At 35.0% G+C, this 25,775-nt stretch overlaps 1 protein-coding gene across 3 annotated transcripts in view; it reads left to right on the top strand.

Moving 5' to 3' along the window:
* LOC126914344 (protein GDAP2 homolog) overlaps positions 1-25,775 on the top strand; it is a 67,081-nt gene that overhangs the window by 11,849 nt on the left and 29,457 nt on the right. The window contains exons 1-7 of one of the 3 annotated variants that reach the window (XM_050718149.1): positions 7,851-8,327; positions 23,654-23,842; positions 23,915-24,057; positions 24,130-24,262; positions 24,335-24,444; positions 24,520-24,759; positions 24,833-25,001. In XM_050718149.1, coding sequence (XP_050574106.1) covers positions 23,658-23,842; positions 23,915-24,057; positions 24,130-24,262; positions 24,335-24,444; positions 24,520-24,759; positions 24,833-25,001 — 980 coding nt within the window. In that variant the 5' untranslated portion in view covers positions 7,851-8,327; positions 23,654-23,657. Of the gene's footprint in view, positions 1-7,850; positions 8,328-23,434; positions 23,594-23,653; positions 23,843-23,914; positions 24,058-24,129; positions 24,263-24,334; positions 24,445-24,519; positions 24,760-24,832; positions 25,002-25,775 lie in introns of those variants that run through there. The other 2 variants (XM_050718148.1, XM_050718147.1) reach the window with 2 other exon arrangements.

The raw sequence follows: 25,775 nt of genomic DNA, 5'->3' as shown, positions 1-25,775 counted from the left end.
TCCTCGTTCCCCTTCGTTTCTTGCTCGTGGAATTTCAGGATGCGCGGCGTTAGCATGGAAAATTGAATATTTTAATTATCGTCGAGTTTCGTCCCTGTGGATAGGCAAAAATATGCCTCCGTTTGCACGAGTTGGAAATATTTTCAAGATGTGGGTGGATACGAATGGAGCGTATATATCAAACACGGTTTATCAATGACTTACTTGCGGTTCATTTGAATTTTGGGTTAATTCGACGCTCGAAATGACTGTAGCTCTTTTGTACGATTGAATCACTGTCCTAGATTTCAAACTTTCACGACTGTGAGAGGTCATGATATTGGTTTTTCGGGAACAATCGTGTAGCTATTGCACTTGCTCTTTACACTTATATTTTGGGCCATCTTCATTTCGTAGACGTTGCAGTGTGCTTGGTGAGAATACACCTGAAACAAATTGCAAACGTAAAGTGCAGAGACAACAGCTACACGATTGACCTCGAAAAAGCAATATCAATTGTTAATCAAAGTTAGATCGTCGATGAAATTTTGCATATCCTCTTTAATTTGATTTCTTTGAAACCAAAGTTTTATACTCGGGTCGTCGATAGTTATGTCGTAGTGTGTTAAACGACAAGAATGTCGAATGGAAAATGGAGAAAGTCTCGAAGCGGAGGTTTTAATTGACTTGTTTACTTATTTGTTCGTCGATTTACGACTTCTCGAGTTCGCCAAAGAGGTTCGTGAAGGCGATAGTTTTTTTCTGTTTCAGTTGATCTTCGATTTTACTTACATTTTATCGGTGATACTAATTCGAGAGTGTAGTACACTTTCAGAATATTTGTATTCGTTCTGGATTTTTATTATGATATCGCAGAACATTCACTCTTTCCCTTGATTTATATTCAACAGTAAGCTTTTATAATTTATATGTTTAATAAGATTTACATCTAAAAATTGCTTCACATCTAAAAATTTTAAAGTCCGAAGTTTATTATATACTCAAGTTGATATCTCTGTGTACATACATGCGTTATTTCTAAACAAGTTTAGTGACATATACATGGAAGTATTATGTGAAAACTCTACATGTAAAAATTATACAAAGTAAGCTCTGTTACGATTGGTATCTCTATTCATATACGACATGTACATTATTCCATTCCAAGAATGTTCTTCATTCTAACCTCGATTTCCCAAATACCCTTCGCCAAACACTAAGGCACTATCTTGTCTGCTATTTCTCATCTTAATCGAACCATTAAATTCAATCGGTGCTACAATGACTGAAAAGAAAATTCCGTCTCCGGTGAGGTTCTCATAATTTCTATTCGATCCTCTTGGCGTTACTTTCGACTTGAACGCGTCGTGGGCGTTAGCTTTCTGCCTACGTTTCAACGTAAAATATTCAGTGTTTTTCACGGACGCTCTCGTATCGATCAGAATGAATTCGTCTCAGCCGGTGATCCTCGTTGCGCGACATTCGGGACACGCGTCGCCTCCGGAATAAAAGGTGAAACGAGCGGAATTTGCACGAGTAAAGAGTAACAAGGAGACGATGGTGGAACGGGCCAGGACGAAATAGAGTACAAGTAGCAGGAAAATCAGCGACGTCACGTGCCACGTGCCTTCTTCAAATTTTATTCTATTCAAACGCTCCAGCTTCGATCATGTCTCGTCTCCTCTGTTCGATCGTACTTTCTTCGTGATCGTCCGCCATTGCCTCGGTTCAAGTCGAGAATATGTAGGATTTATGATAACGTTATTTGGAAGTGCAAAGCAGAAATTGTAATTTAAACATGGATATTTAAATTTATAATAAAAATTTGTTTATATGATATCAATCAAAGTTTCATATATGTTGGTTCACGAAAATATCTGAGTGTTTATCATAGAAAGCTCTTACGTCTATGTTGTATGTTGTATGTGTTGTATAAAACACTTCGGAATTTTATTAGCACTGTAATGAGGGTCATGATTGTATTGGTTAAATGTGAGATGCATCTGATTATATATATATATATATATATATAAATATAAAAATTGCAAACATTGCAAATATTTGATGAATGAAAAATATTTATGCAAATATACCAACAATGTTTTGGTAAATTCATACTTTTATAAATGTAACCAATTAACCACAAAAATGGACCCGAAATAGAGATCTGTCTCATGTACTTAATATTAGTAAGTTGTAATAATATTCAGTAAGTTGTAGTAATATTAGTAAGTATGGAATGCCTGATCATGATCAGCCATATCTACTTACAAAAACTTAATTGGATTCTAGAAACATAATACACGTAGAGCTGACTAATTAAAGAGATGGAACCGAAGTGAAGATTTATCTCATGTACTAAATGTTAATAGACTGTAACCTGTAACGTATGAATTGTTTGATAATGATCAGATTTATCTACTTATACTTCACTGCATTCTACATAAATGATGCAATGTGTTTCACACCATATCTATGTAGGAAGGCGAGAACACTTTCTACAATCTCTTGAAACTTAGGCTCGCACCTATTTATTATTGCTATTATATTTATAAATCATACTTTTAATTTACAAGGACTTTTCATTTAAACACAGAGTAAAATTAATGGGAAAGTTAACGCGAAGTTAGATGAATACCAGGTGCGTTCCAAAATCGATTTTTGTCAGAAATTCTCCGCTTTATAAAAGTTTCTTTCTCCCACTTTATGCTGATATGCATATGCTTCCAAACTTTCTGCAGTAATTTATTCAAATTTTTTCGATTTTCTCAAAACGCCGATTCTTTTTATTGGCATTTCGTTGTTACCTCTGGGAGAAATTTAAATTTAGAATTCCGGAAATCGACTCGAGCGAACGACAATAAAGATAATGTAGATAAGACAATGTGATTGTGATTTATAAAATTCATCATCGGTTATTATTCTACTAAGATATGATTAGAATTATATATTATATATTAGAATTATCGCAGTGATTTTATTCTACATTTTCGACATATTTGCACGCGTATAGTCACCTCTTATCGATTATTTAATCCTGTTCAATCTGCAATCAGTCATGTTCAAGTATACTTGATAAACATTCAAATTGGATTATCTCAAAAACTAAGCCGAAAATGAAAAAATGTCATTCTATATATTTTACGTATTTTTTCACGAGGAATCATGTGCCCACTTTTACATGTTATTCGGCCCGACTCTACATATCTCGTTTTACTTTCTTTGATACAAATTTTACACCGCAGCCGTTCCCATGTTGCAACTATCTTATTAGCAAGTAAATCGAATTTCGTAGATCTTTCTTCAGATATTTTCGTTTGGCGTCATGATGCCACTTTCTGTGCATTACTCTCGCGTTTTTCATACGGATTCGCACACGATACATAGGGGAAGCTCGACGCTTGAATTTTTCAGGTGACCGGTGCTGTGCAACCCGTTCGTTCTCAGAATGGAAAATTGTTCAAAACTCGAGCGACTCTACGTGTGAATTTTTCACGCGAACTGGTCCATGTAACTTGCCTCATGCCCGAGATAATATTTTTCGCTGAAACCTTGCTATTTGTTCACCTCAGCTTTTGAAGTTTTATACTAAGAAGATACTGCAGAGAAAAGAAGTATTTAAGTATAATAGAATGTTAAAAATTTAAATTCATAAGAATCCGATGACTTCCTCTTTTGAAATTTCTTATAGCGAAATAGATTGTAGTTGGACAATATACGTACCATTACGTTAATCATCCATTTAACATCTAAAAGCGATAGTGCTGACGTTTGTTTCTCATGATTACATTAAACTGCAGCAATTATATCAATTATTCTTCTGCGTTCCAGAAAAAAATGTCTAGTATCGTTAATTTTCTAACAAATGTTTGCATGTATCATTATCTTTTAATACAGGATTTTTTAATAGATTTCTTATTTCATTTTCATAGCGTCGAATTTTTACAGTCGTATAAAAATTTACTAAATTTGACATACTTGCATCTAAGTAAATGGTAAAATGATAAGTAAATGATAAATACAATATATCTTTATTTTAAAAAAAAGAATGTTATGCAATTCAGATAGTGAGGTATCAAAATTGGATAAATAACTTATATAACGTGAGGCTTTGCGCTAAGATCTGAAGCTCAATATGCTTACATTCCTCTAAAATACTTCGAATTACCCGCGTATTGTTCAAATACAGAAACTTGCGCCAAAAGTTTAGTATCGTTAAACACGTGTTCTGTGGAAAGGAACAGTGTTTCATTGTGCTACTGCGACGCAGTTCACTGTACTGTTAATCTAATAAAACAAAACGATTCCTACATTTCCTCTGGCTGATTCATGTCGTACACGCGTTGAATAGTTCACAGGTTTCGTGGCGAGATAAACACAGTTCTCTACGTCTACCTTCTCATGATTGCAATACGTTTTTCTACAGTTTCTCGAGCAATGCTGCGTAGCAACATGCAAAGTGCAAAGAGCAGAAAAATTATCATTTCAAAACCAGACACAGATGTTTATTAATATTTAAATGTAATAAAATAAGTTTTAAGAGAGATATACGTGATGATATAAAAGGCGTCATGTATTATTATTTTTTAAAAAATTTGTTATACAGTTTCCTAGCAATATGTACGAATCATTTAATCAATGAAACTTTAGCAACGGACGAAATTCTATAGAATCTTTGTTGAAATTATCATTGAATGAAAGACCATAGAGAAATGTATAAGTCGATTTTTGTGGATTTTCTATTTTTGCTACAATCCTGCGAAAGAAAATATGTAGATTAACGTGATCTAATTACGAAGCTATTAAAAATGTATTAGAAATCTATTAGTATCGAAACCTAAATAATTGAGATTCCATTAGATTTCAAGATAAGCGATAAGTAGACTACAGATGTTTGTGCATTTATGGAAAATTTAAAGCTGTAAAAATATAAAAGTCTCTAATTAAATTATATTTTCTCAATTCTATTCGTATAAAATATAAATTTACGTAACCGTCCATACTTTGATCATGAATCATTGACAATCCAGGTTGCAAAGAACGCGTCAACGAAGTTCAGAACAAATAAACTCAAGAAACGCGAAGTATAATCTTGACGCACATATGTGTCTCAATTATATTGTTTTCTCTTGACTGTCGCGCAATCAGGAATGAATCATTTGTTAATTAGCTCGTTGGATATCGTTCACGATTAAGATTCACGAGAACGTTTCTTGCTTTTTTTTATTTTTCTTACTCCTTTCCTTATCATGACCAACGTATTCTAAATTCGAAACAACAAATCTTATTCAGTCGTTCGTGTAGCTGGTTGTTTGCATGGGAATCAGAAGTTGTTATTGGCAAGAAATACCAGACGGTAATCCCTGAATGTTTTCCCAAGGAGAGTCGCGCGAATTAACGAGAAGAACGCGTCGTTGCGCGGTTCTTTCCGCTCGATTTTGCGTTCCAAACGTACGCTAACTCGCGAGAGTATTTCAACACTTGTACAAACTTTTTATGAATGTACATGTATATGTGTTGCACGAGACGTTTTGAAATATAATTAACACTATAATGAGACTAGACTATCATGGTTACGTTGATAAAGTATGAAACAAATCTGAAAATGTACATAGTAACTACAAGATATTTAATGCAAGCATATAATTCGCAGAAATCATTAAAGTGTTTAGACAGTAGATTATCTATTGTATTAATAAGCATCAATATTCAGTAAGATCATCTTTAACATGTATTATACGTTCAAGATTGTTATTCATGCTCTATACTAATTTTTTAATAAATACATTTTTACAATAAATATCTTACATTTTTAGTATACAGTTTTAGTTTCGTTTCAAATTTAACTAATTATGGTAATCGTGCCTTGCTGCAATACTAATGAAATTTCAAAATGTTCTACGTAACATATACAATAAAGGCTATATGTACATGTACAAAAATTTTTTGTGGTAAGTGTCGAAATATTTTCATGAGCCATTGAATGTACTAGAAATCTGTACAAGTGGGAGTTCCACCAGTGACGTAACCTCGCGGTAACGGCATTTTCAATGACCCGTGTGCACGGATATCGAATACTTACGTCACGTGTAGTCATTGTCGTTGCTCGCTTGTTTCGATCGCCAATCTTAAGATGTGTACATCTTACGTACAGCGCAAGAAATGAGATAAAACTTTGGCTTTGCTTAGATACAGAGATAAATGAATATTTATGTAAATTAATTATTTTATGAAGACAACTGAAGGAATGGAGGCAGAAATTTGTTTTATCCATTAAATGTTATAGCGATTATAGCACGATGTTTTGACGCTTAATTCTGGAAATGAATAACGTAAATGAATGCGTGTAATATGCAAAAATATAAAATATACGCAAGGTAAAATATTCTCTAGTTGCGGTAATAAAAATATGTATGTGCATAATTATTCGCAGTCCCGTGATAAAGTAATGCTAGCTTAATGCACATATATCATAAAATGTGGTTATTTTGAGATCTGAACTTAACAAGCCAATACCACACATTAAAATTGCAAGTTTTATGCAACAACTATATTTTCAAGAAATCTAAATACGGAAAGATAATATTCAAGGAAAAAAATTTCAACATATTCGATATTCGATGGCGTCTGAAATATGTTTAAGAAGGCGATGTGTCTAAACATTGCATTTTATGCGTAACACACACGTGCAGATATATCGGTTGGAAAGGTCGATACTCCACGAAGACGCTTCATCGTCGCCTCGCTTCTCCTCGCGATTAAAAACTGTCCCCGAAACATTCTAGTACGTTTTATATATATGTATATGGTTATTCTGAATGGAAACATCGACACAACGTTGTTTCTGTCTATCCTATTTGCACGTGAGTAAGATTCTTTTAGAAATTTTCCAATTTGAACTGGTGCGAAATTTCAATGCTCCAAACTGCTGTGAGCAATCTTGACACAGATAACGAAGATTTTGTGAGATATTCGTGCTATGTGTATAATAATATTCGACGGAGAATACCATTCATGCCCTTGGTATTGATAGAACCGACATAGTGAGTTCGTAAACTGAAATATTGTGTGGCAACATCTATTGATGTATCTGTACGTATCTAGGCTCATACACGTCATACAAAGGCTCTTTGAATATTACATTGCACAAATCCTTCATTACCACATATGTTCCATGAACAACTTTCAGTAAATTTTAACAATTGACGTTCTCGCTGCTACTGAAATTTCATTGTTTCCACCCAGAGACAATATATCTTTCTATTAGAAATTTTATTACGTCTAACTTCGTTATCGATTATTATTGGGATTATTAACATTCATTCCTGACAAAAAGTTAAAAATACATACCTTTTTCGATTGATGCCAGAAACGAAAGAAATCTTAAATACAGAAATAGTTACTTACCAAATTTGAATTCTTCATTCTTTGTTTCATTGCTGTCAAAGGAGTTAGATTATTCAATTCAATACTTTACCGCTATCAAAGGGTTAAATTACTTATTTCAACCCTTCAAGCGTATCAGTTTCAACTACTGGCCGATTTTACGACATCATTGAATCTCTTTCATTAATTGTACTCGTTTCGTCGCTTGCTACGAATGGATAGTAAAAGGTAGCGAATTCTGGGAATTTTTAGCACAGCACTTTGCTGGCTCCTTTACGAGAAAAGGAGACCATGCAAATTGGACCGTCTGGCTGCATTAAAGGACATAATCGAGAATATTCAAACGATTGCGTCACGCGCGAGAACCATTATTCTTATATAGCAGCTCGACTATTGGTACGTCCCGACGAAAGGTCGAAAATAATTTACGACGACGTTAAGTAGCTTCGAGTCGCAGTTTCTGCGGTGGATCGCGAAGGAACTGAATCGAACACGATGGCTCGTTTCGCGTTCCTCGACAATATTCGTTCGTTCGAGCTGTAAGCTCTATCGACACTTAATTATCAATGTTACCGAATATTCCGCAATTGTGTCGCGATCGGTTTTCGTTTCGGAAAATTTGTACCTTTCTCAGGCGTTATAGTATCGAATCGTGAAATATAAATTACGAAGTGAGAAGACAATGATGAATGGGAAATAATTGTAATCCTTTTGTGCGATTGGAATCGCGAAAGGATAAATTATGAGTTGGAATTGTAATTTTTCGTAGCAACGAGTCGTAAAGCGTGAGTTATGAACTGGAAGATAAATCTGTCCGAGGAGAACTATAATTTTTTTGTAATGTTAGATCGCAAGGTATAAATTATCAAAATGGGACAGTTTCGAGTGGATAACAGCGATTGTTTTAGGCTGCTTCAAAGATTAAGGGAACACGAAAACAGAACTTTCATGAGTGAAAAATGGTACGATGATTTTTATAATGCTACTAATCATTGATGGTAACTTCAGACCTTTTATGATACTGTATACCGAGAGTTGTATAGATTTTATATAAAATTCGGACATGATAGTTAATAAGAATATCATGATATTTCTACAATAACTGTAAACATTTCTTGCAATAACTAATTTATAATAACTTCAGGGCTTTGTATTAAAATAATTAAAAGAAAATAAATAAATGCACAAATCGTGAATGAAAAAAATTGCAATTTTCTTAGACTAATTCCAAGATTAACAAGAATACACAAATGACTCGTGGTCAGTTCGCGATAATTCTAATTTATTTTAATTATATTCTTACCAGTTCAAAGTCGTAAGAAAATATTTCAAAAAGATTAGTAAATAACTGTGTCGCGACAAAACGAGTTTGAAAATGTGCACCGTGCAAAGTGTCGTTCGATGGTATAATCTTATCAAAAGTTTTATCTGAATCCCGCGTGTAATCCTATTATATTCCCTACACTTCGCGCGATACGACTCCACTTTGAAAATCCCAATTGCTCACAAGACGAGGAGAAACCAATACATTCCTAAGTATTATACGCATTTATTCCATGGATTCGTTTACCTAGCTCGAAACTGATGTCCGACCGATTTCCAACGAGATTATTTATCAGAATTAGACGATGCAAATATTTTTACCGGTTTTCCCATGTATTTTGAACATCGAAATGTTTTAGAAGTATTTATAACATTTAAAAATAATAGATAAATAATATTTCATGTATACGAAAGGATATAAAAATAGAAAAGTAAATTATCTATACTGCTGAAAATAATTATAAAATTGTTCTCCGCATCACTCTGATTTTTACGTCCATTCTCTGCGTGTGTACGTTTTTTTGAATTATTATATTAAAGTCAATTTTTATCACTAGATCGCGTATCCTTGTATTTTTGAAAATATAAATTTGTATTTTTTTAATGCAACTGAAAGAAGAAATTATTAAAAATTACAAGAAGTATTTTACTTTGAATATTTCATATAGTTTTGCATATTATATGCGCTCTGTGCATTTCTACATCTTAAGATTTCCCATGAATGTATAAATACCAGCAGTCTGTTTGCCACAGTGTCATATGAATAGCGAATCAATAAATTCTAGTCAACCTGTGGATCCTAGAGAATTTCTATTTGCCCTATTGCTGTAATAGAATTCTTCGTGGTAGCGATCCTTTAATTATTTTGAGTGTAGTTTGACTTAAAAAAAGAGGGGCGACTTTCAGATATTCGAAACGTCTCTACTTTAAAAACAAACGTACGAATCACAGGTGGTACGCTATTCGTTGCCGTCTTACAACATGAAACTTTTCTTTTTTATCTTTTGTTATTTTTAAGCTTTGGTCTGGCCTACTTGTATGAAACACTGTATATTATTATATGCCGTCATCCGTAAGTAATGGTCAAGCAAATTAATGCAAAAAGAAAGATATTTGCTGCTATATTTATCGTTCGAATATAATTTGTAATATTTATATTGAAATATTCATATTTCTTTCATCTTTCGCTCGACTATTTTACTAATAAAAATTTGTTTGCGTTCGTTAGCGCTCGGTCCTGTTACGAGTAGATAATCGCTTTAAAAGATCCTGTTATACAATATTCTAACACGTGATAGAATTGATCGTACTGGGAAATCGACGCTATATGTTCATTGTGTGCCAGTTTTAGACTTCTCGAAATTACCCTTCTATATAAATAATCTTAATCTTCTATCAAATTAATTGCAAGTGTGACTTCAACCACAAATTATGAGAGTCGTTTGATGATTCGATCTTTTACTCGATCGTAACGTCAATTTATTACAAAGATAAAAAGTCTGATATTAGCCGTTTTAACTGGTTAAATAATTCTCGTGTTACTTATACCTTTCACCAAAATCAAGAAATTTTTCAATAGTCCAGTTTATCTAATTGATTTCTGATAAATTTATCATCGCACGATATTCATTCTCGAATCATTTGCAGTTGAAACAGCATTTCGATTGCGTGTCAAACGAAAGTTTACACAAGAAACAATCAAACGTGATCTAAGAAAACTGAGCAAGATCTTTCATATCTTCGCGTGACTCTGTCGAACAACCAACAAACAGGGCTGGAGAAATCATCGAGATGTTGGATGATTGTATAGAAAGAATGTTATCGATGCTAGAAACCATTCGTTGACACATCGTTTGCACATTGATAACGCCATGGAGTTAGCTAATATTTAATCAATGATCGATCTGGCAACTGCTAGCGCAATCTCGAGATCAGATCCTCGTTCCATGTTGCTCACTGACTCATCAGCGATTTGTCGAAGCATGATCGTTGCTCGGATCGCTGCTCGAATAGCTCCGGGCGAATTTTCTGATCGATTGTACCATTATTCGAGACGAGACGATTACTTTAGAATCGTTGGAAACGTGGGTATTTTACAGAAGATGTCGTAATTTTGCTATAAAAGCGACACAATTTGAACAACTTTTTTTTGAAGTATCATATATCAGCAAGATCTTCACGATCATAAGGCCTTTTTAAGGTTATACGCTAAAAATGATCAAACTAATGCTAACTACGTGGAATAAAGTTCACTTTCATCGATTTTAAACCAAATTATAATCATTTTATATCATCAGTGGAAAACCTCGTAGATAAAACAATTGATTTGTTGTAGATACAAAAATCATGGAATAGGATCCATTCCATCGATTTTAAACCTGTAAGACGTGTAAAAGACGTGTAACATCTGGATCTTTTCCACGAATGAGATATTATTATATATTATTATTATAAGAGATATTATTAAAATATTAAAAACCGGGAATTTTCCAAAAATGTGTATACCATCGAATATTCGCAAGTCTTTTCGACTTCACGAATTACGTGAAACGAAACGCAGTAGATCCCACGTGTGCTTGCCCACGCGAACGTAACCGTGATAATTCCTTTACAATCGTCGACCTTTTCGTGCAAGCGCGTTAATTACCATCGAAAAAAGAACAAGAAGAAAGGAAGGAAAAAAATTGGAGGGATATTTTTATCTGCGACGATTCGTTTCCCCGCAATTTCTCTTTCGATCGACGTATCTTAGCCGGAGGATCAATTAAAAACGGTGTTTTCTCTCGCCTTCGGTTTCTCTCGTAACTGTTAATTTCACCGACGATTAATGCCACTGCTGGATGAAGCTGTCCCACGGGATTTTTCCTCTATGCAAATTCCACGGCTGCTTATTCCACGGCATGGAAAACGGTGACCTGGAAAGCGGGGCTCCATTCGTCGAGAACAATTTCCCCGTTGGGGCCAATAAAACCACGCGTACTACACCTTCTTTCCCTCGTCCACGTATCGGTGAAACGTGACGAAGAAAACGGTGATCTCTCCTTTTATCGCGGTGCAAACGACATGGAATCAAGCGATCAACGATCGTTAACCGTCGCGTACCGTCGCTCCTCTCGTCAGATAAGCCGACGTCGATATCGCCGCTTGTCACCTTTTGACTAGTTTCGGGAAATTTCCATCGTCCGTAAAGGTGAAATCGAACGGCGTAAGTATTTCTTGAAGAGAAAGTGAACTTGTTTTCTTTTCAAATTCAGTCAATCTTATTTCGTAAAATTAGTCGAACAGTGAGATTGAAGTTAAAGGAGTTTTCAAGACCTACAAGACTTGTAAGGTGCAAACAAGTTGCGTTGTGAAAAGTGTTTTAGGAGAAGTTTCAAATAAAAGTTACTTTGAAATGTTTCATTAGAGGAAAATGGTGCGTGGATTGAATTTCTGATATCTCAGTCTGTCGTTGAATTTATCTTGTTCAAATTCGAACTGCAGAATTTCTGTTTTGCTTGTACCGACTTTGACGAGCTGCTGGTAGCTCGTGAAACGTGTTAGCACGAACTAGAACGTCGTTTCGATAATTAATTGGGTCAACATGTTCATAGTGCAACGTGTTCATAGATTGCTACGTTCCAGAGATAGATTCTGTTGACTTTGATGTCTGAGTGATTTATCATTCATCATGATTCATTTGTTAGTTTATTAATTATTTCGTTAATATTAGAAACACGGGATATTACACCAGTTACACTAGACTAGTTCATATTGTATACACAGAGTCTAGTACTTACAGCTAATAAGAAGTTTCCTGTTGAATGTACTTATTTTATTAAAGAATAGTCGACTCGAACACTAAAATAAGGAATACCAACAATGAGAAACATAAGTTAATGAAACCAAACAGAGATGGGTTCGGGCAATAAGAAAAACTGAAGCGAAGACGCCAAGATAAAATTCTAACTACAGAAAGAAAACAGCGCAAGGCGAAATATAATTAAAAATGACAAACATAAATACATAAGAAAGAATCTCCATAGAAAGAAACACAATAAGAAAACTGCGAGATTCCCTGAAATAAAAACGACCTATCTAAATAGAAATCTAAAGAATTTCTAGTATTCCCCTAAGGGTATATATCAAAAATGGGAGAGTAGCAGCAGCTTCAAGTATGCCGCGATATTGAACTAGAAGGTTACCGATGTGAAAATACAACACGATATACGTGAACTATACACGTTCGATAGTATATACCGTATTTCCTGTAGTCTTTTTCACGCTGTAACTTAGAATCTCCATCTTCTCAGCTATCCCCCTATTCACCCCTTCGTATGTTTCCAGAATGTACGTGTGTGTATCATATAAACTTCGCTCGACTTTTTCACCGATCTTTAGCGTTATATATCGTGGAAGTTATAATATCCTCGTTTCTTTGTTATATCAAATTATCAATCGCAGATTCATTGGAATCGCGTCTAACAATCTAAGACGCGGAACAGATAAGGCGTTCCACTCTCGACAAAAGACGCGCGAAAGGACTGTGTCAAGAGCTCTTTGCTTTGGCTCGCGAAAGAACACGCCAACATGTCTCGATTTTCGTTCAAGATGTACGTAGTGCTGGATATATACGCCACGACAAAAGAACGACAATGTAGGCTCGCTTTTGTTATCTTGCAATTTAGAGAAAAACAACCTCAATACGAAATTTGATACTTCCGTCATATCAAGAGAGAAACTAAAATGGACGCATCATTGGTGTTACGTCGCGTGAGATGGTCCGTGCGACGTCCTTCATTGTCTGACCGTCAAGGCCCAAGCACCATTATACAGACCCTCAATGAACCTAAGGCCCCACCGTAAACTGCAGGAACCTTTAATCCTGCAAGTATTTTCGGTTTATGGCTGATCCTTAGAACAGTCCTTAGGTTTATTGCACGTTCTTACAAATTACGGAGATTGTCTAACAGAAAAGTCTCCCATGAGCCACGTTGATAGGAGGCTTCTTCCTCCTATCTTCATTTCTAACGTTGGTCATAACCAATGGGTATCGCGGATCGTCACCCTCACTTTCCTAACGAAAAGTATGAGCAACGAATCCGCTTTCTTCATACAACAAAGACAGCCACTCCGAACTTTCTTCCGTAATCACACAAAAACGAACTTAACTTGTCCTCACAACTACAGAGCAGTCACTTGTGCTCTAGACTTCATCTCTATGCTTGATCTCTAGACTTGTCACAAACAGTAACATTCGAGTAACAGTCATAGCTCACCAGTAACAGTTAAAACACAAGAGGAACAAGAGTCAGAAGTCAAGTCAGCAGAATCGCCAAGTCGAAGACAGTCAATCGACAGAAGATACATCATCACAGTCGTCAACACGAAACGAGTCTCAGGTCGTACATATTAACCTGTTAATATCAGCGTTATATTCAGTCTATCACCATTATCTTAATCGAAATAGGGGGTCGATCGATTCGTGGCGTAATTATTCAAATCGTAATGGGAATTTACAATTCCTGTTGGCGCGTTTCTTCGAGATCGCATCTCCTTGCGAACGGTCGAAAGTTCAATTGGATTAAAAAGAATATAAAAATGTTAACAGGTCTAGGTACATTGAAAAAAGGTTAATATTCATTAAAACGCGAATGTTGATTCATTAGAAATGAAAAGCAAGATTAAAATACATCAGCATTAAAATTTATATGGATTTGAAATTAGAGCAAACAACTAGGAGTACTAAGATCTTATAATCTTTTTATCAATCAAAGATTGTCTAGTAATGGGATCCTGACTTCCAATATAGCGAAAAATTTCTTGAAAATTATGATTTTTATATATGAAACTCTTTCGAAGTAACTTTAGACTGAAATTAATAATTATATTTATGGCCAGCCTCTTCCACCTGTTTAACGTACACGTATACGCTTTTTGATACATATATTTCTATCTTGTTTATTAAATATTCGCTATACAGCGGCTGCAAAAAGTACTTGTACACCATTGTACTCGTTATAGTATTTACATATTAATTAATTAGTTGAGAACATGGAGAGCTTGTAGAAGATTAATTAGGTCAAGAAATGCAGAACCGGACGAAAAGACGGTTCACTGAAAAATAAGAGTATGTTCATAATATTTTTCGTAATCATTGTATTTCAGATTCATTTAATTACTTAACTTCTCAAGGAACAAATTAATGAAAATCAGAAAAGAATAATTATTTCTCACTTCTCTGAGAAGAATAATATATACCTTGAGCCTTAAGCTTAATTATTCATGAGAGAATTTCATACATTCATGAATACTTATCGACAATGTATATCTCAAGCGGTTAATTACCTTATGTAATTATGATCTGCATTATAAATTTCGCAGTCCACAACAACCATCTCAGTAACTTAATTCTGATAATATAACTATTCATCCCAATACAACAATACACTATACAACGATATTTGAAAAAATCCATTGTTTCTTTCAAAGACACAACAAACTTTATACTTTCAACAGGCCTAATAAATTTCATATTTCGATCTACACTTTCCTCGATTCATTGGGTCAACTAAGAGAACTTGGCGATATTACTTCAGCCAATTCTCCATAACGCAATTAATGGGTCGAGTGGAGCGGAATCTGGAGATCCTCTTTTCCCTTGATATTTTTTTTCCGAGCCAGCTGTTTTCAGCTTCATCGGCGGGAACAGGCGGTCATAAAGGATTTGTTTGGAAGCCCCGCGTTACAGAACGGCGTAATATCGAAAAGGCTTCTTCGGTGCATTCGTCTGCCACGGTTAACACATTCCATCACCCCTTTCGCGAGTAACCAATGGGTCACCGTGCTGTCACATTTAATCGTAGCCTGTTACGACTACGCATTTAATCGTGCTATTCTTTCTTCGTTTTGTTTAGTCGTTAACACGTTGAATTCTACGGTAGTCATCGGTGACCCATGTTTTATTAAATTAATAAATTTATTTAAATAAATTTTTCAGAATAAATTTTAAATACAATAGATTTTATGCACTAACAAATAAATAACAGAGTGAATGGCGTTGATAACATCGTCAGAGAAAAAGTGGACAAACATAGTATAATATTGCAAGGATTAAATGATATATATTTCAATCTATCGCGACTCCCAGGCCAAAATATCGAAAATATGTGAATCTATAAAAGTGGGAAAATATCTAAAAAAAAATATTCCTTATACGTAATTCATTGTACTCTAATTGTGGAAATTACCCATGAGTCTATTATTCTTTTTCTTTATCTAACATTTATCGAGCTCATGGGTATTTTTATACCTCGTCATAATGAATTACCTCGAACGACTTCAATGACTCGCCACAGTGATGGTAAATTATTTCGTGATTATAAGTAACAGGAATTTTTAATCTATCTATCTGTGTTATTTGAAATTCTTTGTGTTAGTGTTGGAATTAGATTGAATTAATTGTAAAGGAGATACACACAGTTTAATAGGGAACATCAATGTTTTCGTTATCTACGTATTTCATTGTGAGTTATTAATGATGCATTCATTATTCTTTGGATTCTTCGTACTATCGTTAGTCGACGTGGTTTATTAATAGTTGACGACATCTCCAATGATATTCAGCAGCATAAATTATTTAGTCAAGGCATTCTTTGTAATTCCTTTTGTCGACCCTCTAATCAACTGATTTAGCAAATTACCTTTCAAACGCCGCTTTTTTGGGCTATTTCTGGCCAAATGATATCTTTCAAAATATTAAATAGCTCTTTTTTCCAATTTGAGGAAAATATAAAACTTGAGATATATAAATTCGAAAAATCAGAGTTCAAAAATATTCGTCTTATAATTTTTCCAACGATTCGCAATTTTGATCTAATGTGTATTACCCCGAATAAAATATTTGAATAAAAATTCTCTTTAGCATCATGAATAAATGATTTCATCTACATTTTCATAAAAAAGCATAGTCATGTAATAAGAAAGCACATAGTGTAAGGAAAAACCAAAAGATTATGATTCTTCGTAGGAATGAAACATTTGCGTGATTAGGCACATAGACAGGAGCAATTATGTTATTCAAGGAATTTGTTTCAACGATGAAAACCGCGTGTTTACGTATGTAAATCTGTACAGGTGGAGGCACGGACAGATTTGTTGAGCGCGCGTTCATCGGGGAATATTAATGGGAACGAGTATGCATATCGTGCCGGATGGAATTGGGATAAACATGCATTCGCGATTTCTCGTTATCCCGGCGTTTCGATGCTCATGTTTATTCGCTTGCTGATTTAGAGGTGCGATTAAATTTTGGCGCACGATACCACAATTAATAAATTCTTTTAGCAGAGAAAATATGGCACTTCACGTTTCTATATATAAAGTTATATTGTAGTACACTTTTTACAAAGTCAAATAATCTTTCATGTTTTACAATTTATTTAATAGTCTAGGTCAAACACTTCCTAGCAAAATATTCTATTACTTCGCTATTGGAGGCCTACTTTTAAAGCCTTATTTTGCTAAAACTAATTTTATTAAGTGACTATAACACACCAGCGTTGATAAATAGCTGAATTACAACGTAGCGTTCGATTTTGATCAGTATAATTCTCGTATCAAGCTTAACCTTTTAATCTAAACTTCACCGTACTCTACATACCTTGAATGCTCGAATTAACATCGAACCCCAATCATTATTTCAATAGATACACTTTTATTTATTTAACATAAGACAAACTTAAACATCACCATTTCTTACCTTAGACATTTAAGTTACCATTGAACTTTATTATCACCGCCATTCAAACTTTTACCATCTCAATAATTCCGAAAAATTCTTTCTATTTCTGCACTAACTACCAAAATTCCTTTGCAAGTATGGCTTCGATATACTCTGACGCAGAATGATCAGTCTGTTTGGCCTGGGGCGGGTGGAGGGATGCATTCGGTTTCCTCTCTGGTTGGCGAGGCATTTTGAACGAGAAGCCCCGCGGGGTGAGAAGCGAGACACGAAGTAGCTCGCAAATGTTCACCTTGCTTCGAATGTGGAACATCGATTGACCGGTGAGCCGTGTGTGTTAGGTCGTTTGTTGTTTAATAGAAAGGCGGCTGTGGGTCTCCGGGTGGGCGACGGCGGATGGGAAACAAAGCTCGTCTGAAAGCACGGCCCTGGCGACACGCGGCGAATGAAAGTCGTACACTCTCTCGTTCGAGCCTTGGGGTGGCTTTCGTGGTTGGTTTCCCTTTTGACTCGCTAGGAAACAGGGCCAATTACGACCCGACGTAATCGTGATCGCCCAGCGGCACGGGAACAGTCAGAACAACTTCGAACGTTAATTCGTCCTGTTGAATTTATTTTTCCATATTTTCGATCGAAGAAAACCATGTTTTAGCAAAGTAGAGCGAGGGATTGATACAACGCAGAATTCGTTCGAAGCAGACGTACCTAATCGAGAAATAGATAAAAGCCACGGTGTTAATGGTATCAGTTCGTTAAATTTAATTAAATTCGATTGCGATTGTATTTGGATTTTGAAGAAATGAAAACTCGCTTTCGATGAGTTGGATAGCGTTAATCCGACGAATTTAATCAGACCGATTCTTGCATAGTCGAGATTGTTTGGTGCAAGTATTTTTATCAGAAAGGAACGTTTGTTTATAGTATTTTGTACCGGATTTTATAGTTTCAAATTACATTTCTCAATATTCCTAGAAACTTTTAATGAGAATACTGTCTTATTCGTGTATTTGTTTAGAGATTAATTTCTTCGTTTACTTTTATATAATATTATAATGAAATTTAAACAAACTTCTCCGGAATATGCTGTATATTTAGTAAAGTATCTAACAATATTTGCCTGCACGGTAGACGCGTCCTGTACTGATGATTAAAGTATAGAACTTGCATCAAAGAGATGAAAACGAAGAAAAAGTGTCTGATACATTTTACAAAAAAAAAAAAAAAAAGGAATAAAATTGTGATTTAATTTTCATTTCATTTATTAGATTTTCATTCTAATAATTTTAATATCAAAAGACCCATGTTTTTGAAAAAATGAATTGCGTCACAGTTCGCGCGATTTAATTCATGTGATTTAATTCATTAATTAGGCAAATAATTCGATCGATACTTGAAAAACTAAATCAAACCGTGTTGCAGAAGAGAATTTTTTTAATAAATTCTGTAGAGTGGTTCGCTTAAAGTGAACACAATTATAGAATGGAGAAAATCGAGAGTATTTGAGGCGGAAAGTATGGTTTGAGTGTTTTTCGAACTTAATTTGCGTTTATTGTTTCCGATCGATTCTTCGACAGGTATACTGTCCTGGGTACCTCGTTGAGTAGTGGCAATTTCCAGTAACTCGTTTGAGCTGATGCAGTTAAGACCGAGAGGAAAATCTATCTTCGAGGTTAATTAATTTTTCCGGAATTATTCGAAACAGTGGATTCGTTTTACCCCGTTTCACGTGCAATGGAAACTCAGCCCGAGAGAATAAAATTATTAAATCGAAGAACAACTTGTTCAGTGCTTGTCTTGCGTGGACGCAAGAAATCTATGTTATTTCCAATCTGACACGATATCTTACTCTAATTAAACACACGACTAACCGTATCATATTTCCAACAAATGTTCATAAATTAGATTTGTCGCGATTGAGTGAAATGTATACTAAACTCAGTGATTTATAAGATGATCGTTAATAAAATAGAAAGATTATTATAAATATATAGATTAACCTTTATGTGGAGACCCATTGCCACACATGTTAATAAATCTCAGATTAGTTGGCGGTTTTATTTCTAGATCACTACATTATAAAGGTTAACCCAATATAATTATCTTATCTGAAGTTACGTACTTGTTTGCTAGATCTTTAACAATTGAAAATCTTCGAACACTGAATTTTTGTTTCTTAAAGTTTTTTACAATTAAAAATATACTACAAACGTTGGATATTTATTTCTGAAGATTTTTTACCAGACAACATAGGTTATAATAATGAAATAAAAATTAGATCTTCCTTAACGACGAATAGTCTCCAATTAAATATTGATAAAAAGACAATTAACGAAATACACAGATTATTGTAATCACAAAGATTAAGGAAGAAACATGATAAGATCTCGACTTAAGCCAAATATCACAGAAATCGAGATTTCCGGCAGCGTTAAGCAGCAGCAAACGTATCGAGTTTAGCCGTAAAAAGCACAGTCACGCAAGCTGCTAACAACCACTTGCATCATGGAATTGCAATTATAAGGGGGCAATAAAGATCACACGAAACGTCATAGGTGAGCTTCTGAGAGGTAGAAAAAGAAAAAAAATCTTTATTAGTAATCGTTTAATCTAGGTCATAGCAGGAGATATCTTTATCTTCCCTCCAGGATAGTCGAAACTGTAGAAATAGTGGTCCCCGAGGGGAAAGAAGGGACAAAAGGAAGTTTTCCCTCGGAGAAATGGGAATTCTTCTAGGCAGCCGAGTACACGACACATTTCAAAGTTCGATCGCTCTATATCGAACTGGAAATTGTGGAAAAAAGAAATTCAAGCATACGAAAACTTTGCGATAGTTGCATGTAGTATATACGAGTGGAAAGCAAATGAAATCTCGAGCTGTCTCTTCCTTTCTCTTCACTTATCTTGGAAGTTTCCTTTGAATGATTGATGGTCTGGAAGTTTGTTGGGAATAAGGACGAGAGATAAGGTGGAAAGAGTTCTTTGGAGGTGGAGTATGAGGCTCGATTTCGAATGCATGTTCAAGGATGATGGTGGTAAAAGTGGAGGGCCCTTTACGGCCGATTAGCTCGTCGGCGTTTGCCTTTGTGCTTGGAATAGATTGAAACATTAACCCTTTCGTGGTAAGTCGAGGTTGAAGTGATCTTTCAAAAGCGTCACTACCGCACCTCTGCGTTTCTATCATTCTAAAAATTGTTTCCAACTATTTTAGAATTGCAATAGAATTTCTTGTATCTGCCAACCGACTTAGGTTTTGAAATCCAATGTATGTACGATACGTACACAGCATGTTTGATAGTTTGATTTAATTAAAGATGCTGCACGTTGACGTGACTAACCTTTCGCTCGCCCCAACGAGATTAAATTTAATTAAAAACTTTGGACAAAATAGAATGTCACAACACTCATCTATTATACAGGTGCCATTCCGGAGCCGTATGCGTTTCAAAGTTCTCGCTCTTGGCAAGTGCAACCGACGATCGTGAAATAATAATGGGAGTAATAAAGTAACGAAACTGCTGGGATAAACGTCGGTATTTATTAAAAAGAAGATTTTTTTTATCAGTACAATTTTTTATGTTTCTTGTGACTGTTCTCAATTGGCACGTGTTCAACACTATAGTCGTAGAAACTTTATAATTTGGATTTATTTTCATATTTTCATATCTAGGTGATTAAAAAGTTTTAATTTTATGCTAAAGCTTTTCTTCACACACTATTAGCTCTTATTGTTAATCGAAATAAGAACAATATTAGAAATCAAAGATTCAGTGATCGTATCAACATTGATGAAAAAGAATATCCAATGAGGTTCAATGTAGAACTACATGGGTTAATTTTCTTATGAGAAGAAATATTGAAATTGCATGTTATCGCTGGCGAATATCTAGAATACGTGGCCATGACCCCCCACGTAGCTTTAGTTCGATCTTGGCAGACAATGTTTCCCTTTAAAATCGATTAAACCGGATGTGTTCTTAACGCGCGCACTCGTACCAAGAACTTTGCAGGGTAAACATCAGAATTCATTTATACGATCGATGAAGCATCTTGCTCTACATTCGTCAAGGTTTTAACCGTTCGTACACGGCGCTGCCATAAAAATGCTAATTTATTCCATTGTGCAATGTTACTCCAGCTACTCCAATGTTCCACTGATAAGAATTTTCTACCGGCGAACAATTTGCGGTTTCTCGCGTCTCTGTTGACACGAACTAGCAAAAATTATGGATGGAATGTCACGTTTTCATAGTTCCATTTTCTTCTTCCTACACCGTTTCCATTTTCATCGATAGTTTCTCTAAAACAAATTGACAAATGGTTTTATGCAAATAATATCTAGAGTTTCTTGCGCGATAGAGAGGAGTTTTCAGGAATTTGATGGAAGAAGAGTAGGGTCCGATCAATGGGAAGTGGATCTTCGCAAATGACGCATTCTGAATACGCATTTCAGATCCTCCCTGTTTCCAACATTTAGCAATATGTTATATCTAAAAAATGAATTACATTGATATACGCTAGAAACTGTTTGTCTCTCATAAAAAGTTACTTTCTCTTTCCCTCTGTGCTTTCTTCAAAAATATTAGAATTCAAAAGTTCTTTTCTAATTGAACAATAAATATTTTATTAACTAACTTTTGCTCTAAAGCAAAAACTGAAATTTGTTGAGAATATAATAGATTAGGTTAATCAACGTAATTCTTACTTTTGCTCATCTCTAGCGCTAGGAGCCACCTGAGGTGGTTGAATAAATTAGTCGTTAAATGATAAAATAAATGGAATAAGTTTTTGCTTGCTATTAGAAATATTCGTTTCTGACATTTACAATGGATGGAGAGATAGTTGATTTATAAAATAAGAAAAAGGCACTATAATTTTACAAAATTATTGAGATCTAGTGTATATCCCAGACTAGATCACTGATACTAATGTGATAAAAATGTTTAGAATGAAAGTAATTAATTGTCACAATTTAACAGTTTTAAACTCTTTCTAATTTAATTACACGTATACCATCTTCTTCTGTTTTGGTCTGAAATAGTACCTTTGTAATTTTTATATTTAATTATCTTGAAAGCAAACAGGAATTCCACTATAAATTAATAACTAGAAGGTACATATATGTAATTACACGATGCTCTAATTGAAATTTTTAGGATTATTGTTCTTGTATTATATTGTATTGTTAGTGTTTATCTCTGATGTATCGACATTTATTATAAAATTTTGTTTGGTATGTTCTGTTTTGTTCTGTTTAGTAGAGGTTTAGTAACTTCTACTATGTCGTCCGTGGCATTGTACAAACAATATTGTGTCGTGAGATATCTCGTCCATGGTTACGAAACGGTTAAAAAGGATAGCAGGGACCTAGTAACGCAAAGAGGTCGATGATCCTGTTCTTTATGGGGTTGTCGGGATATAAGTTCCGCAGTAGGACAGACGGCGCCAGCTTCTGTCTCCTTGCCATTAGGGAAGCCTACATTCTGTGTCCAACACGGACGCACGTTTCATCGTTTCCGTGGAGGGAGATCTCACACAGACGGGCTTTAACGCGCAGCACGTGATTGCATGCGCACAGGACGACACGGGTCCTCCACGAATTAAGTTGTTTTTCGAAACTCCCAATCGGGGTTACGTCCTTGGACGCCCGCTGCTCCCGTTAGCCCGGGGTGTGCCCCAGATTTTCATCGATAGCACTGTTTATTTTTAGGTTTCCACGATATCGGAGATGGTCCGCGCGTCAGCAACTATTTCATCTTCGGCTTGGGGTAACTTTCCCGACCTTGCCTCCCTATAGCGTTTTATGACCCTATTAAATTCGATAAAGTCTTCCCCTATATTGTATTCCTGCGTATATATCTATACAATTTCCCCGTGTGATCTAATTTTGTTATTTCCCTCGATGTGTGTCAGTGTCTTATTTTGTGTCTTATTTCATTGAACGATAGAACACGTGGCGTTCGATGCGATTTGAATTTCGCGTCAGCTCAAGCGCCACACTGCGCATGCTCTTTGGTCGGCAGCGTGACATTTTGCGGAGGAGTATAACAAAAAGAATTCGATATTCGTGAATGAATGATGTGGAAGAATGGTAGAATAGGAGATGGAGGGATTTGTAAATGTCTCGAGCAACACATGAGGAATTTACATCGGATTATTTTTAGCTTTAGTTGACAGAAGAATGAGGTTAGACTAAGGTCAATACAAGCGATTCGTTGATTTTAATGATAAATTTGTTTGTTTCAGCTGAATGAGGCTCATGGAACCCTTGGGTGTTGCCCCGGATATGGTGGAGACGGGCGCATTGAAAAAATGGTCCGACTTCCCTGTCCAGCACCGATTCACTGATTACTCCAGTTCCATTGGAGAACCTACGCATCATACTATCAGTCCTTTTCCATGTCAACCAGCACTTAACAACAAACTTGCGCTATGGTAAAGTTGTAATCAGTATGAAGAATAAATTTACTTTGCCTATGAAGGATTATAAACAATATTGTATTTCAGGGCTGGAGATATTTCTGTTTTACAAGTAGATGCAGTGGTAAATTCTACCAATGAAACAATGGATGATAACAGTCTTATGTGCCAAAGAATATTTGCTCGGGCTGGTTCGGCACTTAAGATGGAAATATTCAATGAAATCAAAGGTACATAGTTTGTAAAATAAGAAATAATTAGATTGCTTTGTAAACATACAGTATGAATAACTATGTTTACAGAATGCAAAACAGGTGAAGTAAGAGTAACACAAGCCCATGGGTTACCTGCACGTTTTATTATTCATACTGTTGGACCAGTATACAACGTGAAGTACCAAACAGCAGCTCAAAATACGTTGCACTGCTGCTATAGGTAAATTTTAAAGCAAATGTATTTATAATATATAGATAAATAGCATAAAATAGTACTTAACGTTTCTTGCAGAAATGTTTTACAAAAGGCACGAGAGCTTGGTTTACGCACGATTGCGCTACCGGTAATTAATACTGTGCGAAGAAATTATCCTCCTGATGCGGGAGCACATATTGCACTTAGTAAGTATGAATTATGTAAATTAGTATAAATTTCTAAGTTTAATGAGTATAAATTCATACATTCCCTTGTAATAGGAACAATAAGGAGATTTCTGGAGCAATATGGTGATTCTATAACATGTATTATATTTGTGTTGGAACCGTGTGATCTTGGAATATACGAAGTTCTTCTTCCTCTTTATTTCCCAAGAAATTTAGCAGAGCAAGATAATGCGTGTTGGCAGTTACCAAACGATATAGGTGGGATAGATGGTGAACCTTTACTTCCTGATCGACAAATTAGAATCATCGACAATCCTCAACATGCTTTGCATGGTAATAATATAAATCAATACTAAAAATGTGTATATTAGTGCAGTTATTTATTGAAATCTTCTGTTTATTATAGGCGATGAAAGTATAGAACTATCTGCGCAATTAGAAACATCCGTTAACATTGGTGAACACGCGTTTGCACAAATGCAGGGTGATTTAGATAGACAAAGACTCCTCGGAGAAAGGCCACCAGCTGATCCACTTGCGGATATCATGCTGAAGCAAATGCAACAGAAAGAAAGGTATGATTGTTTGAAAAATATTTTTAGATCAATGTTTCTCGTTTGATTTACTCTATTACTTTAATGTGGTAAATTTGACGAAATTCTGTATCAGTTCGCTTGGTGTTGTAAAATGTTTAAATATAGAATATCAAAGTATTGCAAAATAGTCAACTTTAATAGTGCACTGTTGCAATATTGCAATATGTTGTTTGTTCATTCAGAGAAGTATTTTCTACTTATTTTTGCCAGGATGCTAATAAACATAGTATTTTATTCATGCAATGTTACGAATGTAATTCTGTACAAAATCAACATCATTTTTGCGTGTCATAATGCTATTTTAACTATTTAGCAACAAGCTGCTATGTTGCATGCCAATACGTATGTGATCTATGCATCATCTCGGTGAAAAAAATCCTTACTTATCAATATTTCATAATTTGTATATGCATCATGAGTCGATAAGGAAGGAAATGGAATTGCACTGTTTCTGTTTCTACATTTTACGTACGATTACATATTTTATCTACTGATATATTGATAAGATGCTTCAAAAAACATACTTTCTCATTTACTAAATACAGATTTTTTTAATATCAACCTTTGTTACACGAATATTTCATTCAATGAATAAATGCATATTTGTTAAAAAAAAATCAATATCTTAATACCGGTACTATTTGCATAATAATACGTACTGCGTTTGTATATTCATATTTGATATTAATTTTCTCCGGGTGTTTTTAACTTCACATGATTATATAATTCCACTAAAATATTCCTACAATTTGA

Source organism: Bombus affinis, chromosome 3 (assembly GCF_024516045.1).
Source record: "Bombus affinis isolate iyBomAffi1 chromosome 3, iyBomAffi1.2, whole genome shotgun sequence".
In the NCBI taxonomy this organism is placed as follows: Eukaryota; Metazoa; Arthropoda; class Insecta; order Hymenoptera; family Apidae; genus Bombus; species Bombus affinis.
This window is presented reverse-complemented; position numbering and strand designations above follow the sequence as displayed.